This window comes from Pristis pectinata, chromosome 1 (genome assembly GCF_009764475.1).
Source record: "Pristis pectinata isolate sPriPec2 chromosome 1, sPriPec2.1.pri, whole genome shotgun sequence".
Lineage (NCBI taxonomy): Eukaryota > Metazoa > Chordata > Chondrichthyes > Rhinopristiformes > Pristidae > Pristis > Pristis pectinata.
The window spans coordinates 119,852,139-119,861,191 of NC_067405.1; the positions used below are offsets into that span (position 1 = coordinate 119,852,139).

The 9,053-nt window shown below is 41.2% G+C and overlaps 1 protein-coding gene across 2 annotated transcripts in view; it reads right to left on the bottom strand.

Annotated features, from left to right (window-relative positions):
* The window catches only part of amn (amnion associated transmembrane protein), a 30,936-nt gene extending 27,922 nt beyond the window's left edge, over positions 1 to 3,014 (bottom strand). For both annotated transcript variants that reach the window (XM_052025222.1, XM_052025212.1), the window contains exon 1: positions 2,951 to 3,014. In XM_052025222.1, coding sequence (XP_051881182.1) covers positions 2,951 to 2,987 — 37 coding nt within the window. In that variant the 5' untranslated portion in view covers positions 2,988 to 3,014. The remainder of the gene's footprint in view (positions 1 to 2,950) is intronic.
* Positions 3,015 to 9,053: the final 6,039 nt, after the last annotated feature.

Here is a 9,053-nt window from a genome sequence, read left to right on the forward strand (position 1 = left end):
GCAGGTCAGAAGCTGGGTATCCTGTGGCAAGGTGACTCAGTTCCTAACACCCCAAAGCCTTTCCACACCATCTAACAAGGCACAAGTTTGGAGCACGATGGAATTATCTTTACTTGCCTGGATGAGTACAATTCCAATAACACTCAAGAAACTTGATTCCACCCAGGAACAACATAGCCCATTCACCACCCTGAACGTTCATTTCCTCCACCAACAGGGCACAGTGACTGCAGTGTGTACCCTCTGCAAAATACACTGCAGTTCCTTGACAGTTTACTCTGCTATCACCTCCCGAACCTCTATCACCAAGGACTATGGCTTCAGGTACATGGGAACCCCAGCACTGGTAGGTTACCCTCCAAGTCACAGGCCATCCTCACTTGGAAACATAACACCAGTACCTCATTGTCACTGTGTCTAAATTCTATGACTAAAGGACTGGTGCCTGAGGATTGGAGGTGTGTTAATGTTGTTTTGTTGCTTTAAATTGCAGAGGAAGGAATAAATGAAATCATTCCAGGTTAATTAGCTTAAATTACTGGAAAATTCATAGGGACAGTATAAATCATTTTGAGAGGCAGAGATAAATAGGGATTAGTCAGCATGAATTTAAGGAGAGATCAGTATAGTAGGCTGTACAATGGTACTGCAGGTAGTGCTGTTGCCTCACAATTCCAGCAACCTGGGTTCAATCCTGCCCTCCAGAGCTGTCAGCATGGAGTCTGCATGTTCTCCCTGCGACCACGTGGGTATTCCTTGGCTATTCTGGATTGTAAAGAAATGCGGTTGGTTAATTTGTTACTGTAAATTATCCCTTGTGTATATGGGTGGCAAGAGATGGGCACTTGAGAGAGAATAGGTTGTAGGGAAATAAATGGGCAAATAGGATTGATGGATACTGGCATAAACTCAATGGGACGAATGGCCTCTTTATATATTTTGCAAAAAGTATGAAATAATATGAAGTAAATATGAATTGAAGGTCCTGTTTCATTAATTCAATTGAATCTTTTGAAGAGATATGTTCAATGAGGGTGGTGCTCTTGATGTAGTCCACATGGATTTAAGCAAGGCTTTTGACAAAACCCCATGTATCAGGCTGGACAGAAAGGTAGAAAACCATGGTAACCAATGGAGTGAGAAACTGGATCCAAAATTAATTTGGAGGCAGGAAGCACAGGATAATGGTTGATGGAAAGTTTCTGTGGTTGGAAGACTGTTTTCAGTGGGGGTCCATAGAGCTCAGTACTTGATCCCTTTTTGTCACACATATTAATAATTTAGACTTTAATGGGGCTACAATAAAGGAATTTGTGGACAATACATAAAAATGACTATATTGTTGGCGGTGAGGGAGAAAGCTTCAGTCTATAGATGAAGAAGTTGGTCTGGTCAGTTGGGTAGAAAAGTGGCAAATGGAAGTTAATCTCAAGAAGTGTGAGATTTCTGCATTTGGGGAGAAGCAACAAGGCAAGGGAATATGCAATAAACAGAGGAACAGAGTGATGTGGCTTGCAGGGCTGGGGACCTACAGCTAGAGGTGGGATTAATGTGGGTAGCTCTTCTTCAGCCAGCATGAACGTCCTTAGATATTGCAGATTTTCCACAATTCCATGACAGAGGGATGACTAAGTGAATAATTCCTTCAGAGATCCAAAAGATGCAAAATAGCCTGACAATGCTGGATAATTCTTTGTAGCTGAAAACCGTCAGCACAATAACACTTCCTTAACTAATCCTAGTTCCTTCTCTTGTTGCAGTTAGTTAAATGTCAGACCTGGTCAATGGTAGCACTCTTTCCTTTGAGCCAGAAGGCTGAGGGCATAACATTCTTGCCGGAGACTTGAGCACAACATCTGGGTCGACTACATTACCTGTACTGATGCAGTGCTACACTGCTGGAGCTGCTATTTTTCAGACAAGTCTGAGTCCCATCTAACCTGATGGATCTGAAAGGTCTCATGGCCCAATTCCAAAGAGGAGTAGGGAAGTTTTTCCCCAGTTGCTTGGCTAAACTTTATTCCTCAACCACTATCTTTGAAATAGAATGTTCTGTCATTTACCTCATTGCTGTTTGTGGGATCTTGCCGTGCACAGATCGGCTGCTGCAATTTCTCTGATGCAATGCCAGAGAAGTGTTAATAACAAAGAGAAATTATACCAATGTGACTGTATTCTCTAGAAGTTTGAAGGTTAAAGGGCAATGGTTGAAGAGTCCAAGACAGTAAAGGAAACTGATAAGATAGATAGAGACTCCGCTGGTTAAGGAGTCAAAGAAGTGGCATAATATTGGCAATATCAGGAGTAAATTTAAGTTATTCTTCTACATGCAGAATGTGACAGAATTTGGATCTCTCTTTTGCTAATGGCAATTGATAGCAAATCAATTGCCGATTGAAAGATTTTTGTTAATTACCATATCTTTCAATACAATACAAAGGTAGGAAGATGGAATTTGGTCACAAATCAACCAAAACCATTTACCATTAATCTTATCAGAGCGTACGCCACATTAATTCTAGTACATAAATAGTGTAGACGACACAAACTGCAAGTGACTGATGTGGCTTAATGACTAGAATAATGATTATCGGCAATGTTTTTTTTCTGCCTTCTCATTCCGAACAAGACGAGGTAGCACAAAATAATGTTAATCTCCCATTGTTTACATTTCCATAGTCTTTAAAAAAAAAGTCCCCTGCAAAAGTTGCACCTTGCTTGATAATGTTAGAGTCACATATTTGATCAATGCATTGGCTTTATTTGACTGCACATGTGGAAAACAGATCAGTCATCCTTTTCAAAGAGAATTACAATCTTGTGAATTGGCATACCCACCCTTCCCAATCAAGGATTTTTTTTTCTTATTTTCATTTTGGCTTGCAATTCGATTACTTTCTCCTGTACTACTTGTTCAAATACTAAAGTTACCATAGAAGGCATGACTTACGGAATAGCAGACTGAAGATAAAGTTTGCTGACCACATGTTGCTTTACCAACAAGAACGTTCCCTTGGTTGTTTTGCAATTTTCATTTGCAGTTTACAGTAAACTTTGAACTGTATGTGGGTGAAAATATCATGTGAAGTAATTGCAGCAGTTAACCAGTAATGAAGCAGAGTGCCGAGTAACATATTAAACTTATTCTAATTTTCTCTTTCATCTTCTGAAGGTCTCAAATCAGACAGAAATCGGCAGGTGCAGCCACCCAGTGCACGAGACCCTCAGTCAGCCAGGTATTCCATGACTTCGAAGTTCTGATGTGAGATAATGTTAACTCTCATTTTCTTTCTGCACTGGTTCCATCTCATCTGCTGAGCATTTCCAGCTTTTCCTGTTTAATTTTTTTTATAACTGCTGATCAGGGTGAATAGCAAAAAAACACTTGCCATTTCAGATGGCCAATGTTTTCAGATAGCAGCAACAAGTACTCTTGGAACACTTCACAAGCTCGTAGCTCACTATCATCCTCATGAATTCACCAACTGCTGCATCAGTGTAATAGGTTTCCATTTCTTTGAACTCCAGCCTCTGGCTCCTCTGAGTGAAATTCACAATTTGTGGCCAGTTGGCTTAAGGTTGAATACATGTGAGAAGACCCAACCTCATTTTAAAGAGGATCATTATTGCCGGCAAATGGAGGAGATTTTTAAAAAATTCATTCTTCCTGGTGCAGGTACTGCTGGCAAGTCGCTATTTATTGCTTAGCCTAATTTCCCTCAAGACGATGGTGGCGAGCTTCCTTCTGGAATCACTATAGTCCCTCTGTTGAAGGTACCCCACAGTGCTGTTAGGTAGGGAGTTCCAGGACTAAATCCAACGACAATGAAGCAGTCAGGACAGTGTGTGACTTGGAGGGAAACCTGCAGGTGCTGGTGTTTCCCTGTACCTCTTGTTCTTGTCCTTCTTGATGGTGGCGAGGTTTGGGAGGCGATGCCAGTGTAGCCCAGATGAGTAACTGCAGTGCATTTTTACCTCCATAGCACTATCCAACTCTGCATATTTCCTATTGAAACCCTCATCCATGCCATTATTACTCTTGACCAGAGTTGATCTCCAACCTTATACTCCGCTCAAATTTGAAATTTATCATTAATCTTATCGGAGTGTGTGCTGCATTATTTCTAGTACATAACATGGAAGACACATAAACTAAAAGCGACTGATGTGGTCTTCCTGAGTGGTATTATGCTTTTTACTGGCAATGTGCCACTCAAAACTCTGCTGCCTATGCTATAACTAACACTGTGTCCTAAACTCTCACCATGCTCTGTTTGCCCATCACCCTCTGTGCATGGTAACATATCCTGACTCCCATGTAAGCAACAACTTTATTAAGTTTTCTTCTTCATTTTCAAACCCTGCTGCTGTTTTGCCCCCTCCTTAATACTGTTATCACTTCCAGCCCAAGCGATATCAGTGTTTTGCTAATTCTGGCCTTGAGTATCCCTGATTTTAGTTACTCCATAACTTATAGCTGAAGGTTTAAAGTTCAAGTTCAACTATAACCCTTACGGCTATCCACCATTCTCAACCTTTAAGATACTGTTTAAAACTTCTCTATTTGCCCTAGTATTTCCAACATGTTAGATATAGTTCCTGCATGGTAAATTTTACCACATTAAAAGCATTTTTTAAATGCAAGTTGGTGATAATCTGATATAGTACGGAAGGAAGTTACTTGGTTCATTGTGCTTGTGTCAGTTACTTCCCCTTATCTATGTAAGTATTGTTTCTTTAAGTTGTCTTTCGTGCATGTGATACAAGTGATACAAAGGCTCGAAAGCAAGAGTGAATAAGATATAGAATGGTCTTCATCGCAAAATCTGCAGAGGCATTCAAAAGGCGGTGGGCTCCCTTCGTTCGGTCTTTATGAAAGGGTGAGCCAGTTGGGTTGAACGGATCCTCTTATCTGATCATAAATGACAGAGGGTGGTGGTGGAGGAGTGTTTTTTTCTGACTGAACGTCTGTGACCAGTGGCGTTGTGCTAGGACCTCCTGTTTGTAATATATTGGTAATTGGTTTATTATTCACATGTACCCAGATACAGTGAAAAGCTTTGTTTGCATGCCATCCAGACAGATCCTTCCTTTCACAAGTACAGAGAAGTAGCACAGAAGGAAAAACAATAACAATGCAGAATATAGCATTAAAGTTACAGGGAAACTGCAGTGCTGGTAGTCAAATAAGGTGCAAGGGCCATGATGAGGTAAACTAAGAGATCAGGAGTTCTTTATTGTATGAGAGGTCCATTCAAGAGTCTTTATAACAGTGGTATAGAAGCTGTCCTTGAGCCTGGTGGTACATGTTCTCAAGATTTTGTATCTTCTGTCCAATGGAAGGGAGGAGGAGAGAGAATGATTGAGGTAGGAAGGGCCTTTGATTATGTTATGTTGGCGGCTTTCCCATGCCAGCAGGAAGTACAGACAGAGTCAATGGAGGGAAGGCTGGTTTTCTTGATAGACTGGGTTGTGTTCACAATTTTCTGCAATTTCTTGTGGTCTTGGGCAGAGCAGTTGCCGTACCAAGCTGTAATGCACAAAAATGAAGGTTGGAAATCAGCTGGAAATTTCGGCAGTGAAATGGCAGATGGAGTTTAGTCTGAGGTAATGCAATTTGGAAAGTCAAATGCAAGAGAAAGTCCACAGTAAATGGCAAGATCCTTTGGACTAGAGTCATAGAGTTATATACGGCATGGAAACAGGCCCTTCAGCCCAACAGGTCCATACCGACCAAGATGCTGCCTCCAAGCTTGCCCCATTTGCCAGCATTTGGCCCATAACCTTCCAAACCTTTCCAACCCATGCAACTGTCTTTTATAAATTGTTATTGTACCTGCCTCAACCACTTCCTCTGGCAGATCATTCTACATAGATACCACCCTTTGTTTAAAAAAGGTTGCTCCTCAAGTTCCTATTAAATCTTTCCCCTCTCACCTTAAACCTATGTCCTCTAGTTCTTGATTACCCAACTCTGGGGAAAAAGGCTGGGTGCACTCAAACTTCATGATTTTATACACCTCTATAAGATCACCTCTCAGTCTCCTACACTGTAAGGAATAAAATCCTAGCCTGTTCGATCTCTCCCAATAACTCAGTTCCTCAAGTCCTGGCAGCATCCTTGTAAATCTTTTCTGCATTCTTTCCAGTTTAATAACATCTTTCCTATAGCAGGGTGACCAAAAATGAACACAATACTCCAAGTGTGGCCTCACCAGCGTCCTGTACAACTGCACCATGACCTCTCAACTTTTATACTCAATGCCCTGACTTACGAAGACCAATGTGCCAAAAACCTTCTTCACCACCCTGTCTACCTGTGGGTCCACTTTCAGTGAACCATGTACTGTTCTCCAAGGTCCCTCTGTCCTACAATACTCTCCAGGGCCCTGCCCTTCACTGTGAAAGTCCTACCTGGATTTGACTTTCCAAAATGCAACACCTCGCACTTATCCAAATTAAATTCTAATTGCCTTTCCTCGGCCCATTTACTCAGCTGATCAAGATCCTCCTGTAGTTTTTGATAACCTTCTTCACTGTCGACGATAACACCTATTTTAGTGTCATCTACAAACTTACTAACCATGCCCTGTATTTCTCATCCAAATCATTGTTATAGATGGCAAGTAACAATGGGCCCAACACCGATCCCCGAGGCACAGCGCTAGTCATAGGCCTCTAATCTGAGAAACAATATTTCACCGTCACCCTCTGCTTTCTACCATCAAGCCAATTGTGTATTCAACTAGCCAGCTATCCCTGGATTCCATGTGATCCAACCTTCCAGAGCAGCCTACAATGTGGAACCTTATCAAAAGTCTTACTGAAGTCCATATAAACCACGTCTACCACCTTGCCCTCATCAACTTTCTCGATCACATCATCAACAAATTCAATCAAGTTTGTAAGACGTGATTTCCCATACACAAAGCCATACTGACTACCCCTAATCAACCCATCTTTCCAGATGTACATATATCTCATCCCTCAGAATCCTCTCCAGTAACTTACCTACCACAGATGTTGGACTTAAGACGCAAGGTCATTAATGCACAGGCAGATTTTAGGGTGCAAGTGCATAGCTCCCTGAAAGTGGCAACACAAGTGGATAGAGTGGCAAAGAAGGCATACGGCATGCCGTCCTTCACGGGTCACAGTACTGAGTAAAGAAGTTGGGAAGTCATGTTGTAGCTGCATAAAATTTTGGTTAAATCACATTTGGAGTATTGTGTGCAGTTCTGGTTGCCCCATTATAGGAAAGATGTGGAAGCTTTGGAAAGGGTACAAAACCAGTTCATCGGTATGTTGCCTGGATTGGAGGATATTAGCCATAAGGAGAGTTTGTTCGTACTTGGATTGTTTTCTCTGGAGCAGAGATAATTAAAATAGTTTACAGTAGATCAATGGCATTAACATTGGACTGGAATGGAAGGGCATTTAAGATATTTTACAACTACACAAAATCCTGGTTGGACCACAGCTTGAGTAGTTGTATAGCTAAGGGAAAAAGAAGAAATGTAGCAAAAGTAAAACTGGGTCCTTTAATGATAGGGATAGGGGAAATTTCAAATGGGAAATAAGAAAATGGAAGAGATAGTAACAATACTGTTTGTACCTTTCTTCATGGTAGAAAACAAAAATATTCCAGGAATAAAAGGGAACCAATAGTTCAGCTGGAATGAGGAACAAAAACAATCTGCATAAGCACTGGAGATCATGGGACGACAAAACCCTGGGGCCCATTGTCCTGCAGCTTATGCTTAGACAAAATGGTTGCAGAGATGGCAGATCCCACAGAATTCCCTTGATTTTAAGCAGCAAACATAACCTAGTGATTCAAAAGGAGGGGATAAAAAAATCAAGGGATGTTGTGACAGGGTGCTTAAAAATTCATAATACAATTTGCATAGCTGATGCAGATTAATAAAAAGGAGATGTTTTTGACAACTCTGTTAGAAGCTGTAATTATCATGGTAGGTAAGAGTGAAGCAATGGGTGTTGTGTATTCATGTTTTCAAAAACTGCTTGACAAGCTTCCATCTAACACATAATTACAGCAAATAAGGGATCACAGGATTATGAATGATGTAAGCATGAAGTGAAGACTAATTAAAGGGAGAAAAAACAGCAAGGATAGATGAATTATTTTTGGCAGGTCAGGCTTTAACTGATTAAGTGCACCAAGGATATGTATTTGGGCCTTAGCTATTTCCAATCCATTTCAATTTCAATCCATCTGTTCAGAATCTCAGAATAGTTAAGAAGCAGAGCAGAAATTTGGAATTCAGATTGGATACCCATCAAGGTCTTCAGTGATGGAGAAATCTAGGGTATCTGAATGGCCCACTCCTATGCTTTTTCCTTATGCTCTTAAATGACAAGCCAGGTCTAGCTCCCTACCTGTCTGCAGGATGGGACACACTCCTCTGGTTCTATTCCTATTTATCCAGATGGAGCCAGACACTGGGCCTCAGGTATAGTTCAAAGGACTTGTCACCTAACCACCCTCATCTGGCCCATGGCAGAGGGCTATCACTGGCCAATCAGCACCTTCAAGTAAAGTGGTGGTGTCTCAACAGGGAATGGGTCTCAAGCAGTGTATCCCACAAATGCTCTGATGAAGGGATAAAAACTGTCAAGGCTGTAAGGGAATTTAACAATTTATAAATTTCTAAATGTCAGAGAGATCTAAACGTATTAAATATAATTAAAATATGAAGTATTTTTAAAGGATAAAAACATGGAAATAAATTACTTACATTCTCCTTTGGCATGTAATTGCTGACCTAGAATCTCAATGAAATCAACGGGGTCTCTGACCCTACCCCATTGGAGAGGTGATTCCACAATGTCAAGACAGGGCCCTTCTGTTGGATTCCACATGGAACAGAGCAATCCCATTTGTCACCAAGGAGGTCTTGGACTTCCACAGTGGGCAGCACATGCGGAAAAGTCCAAGACTTGGTGACATTCCTGATCTAAATCACCAGCTTCAGCCCAGCAAAACGTAGCTCATTGTCTGAGCTCTCCATAAAATCCATTCTCTATTCACC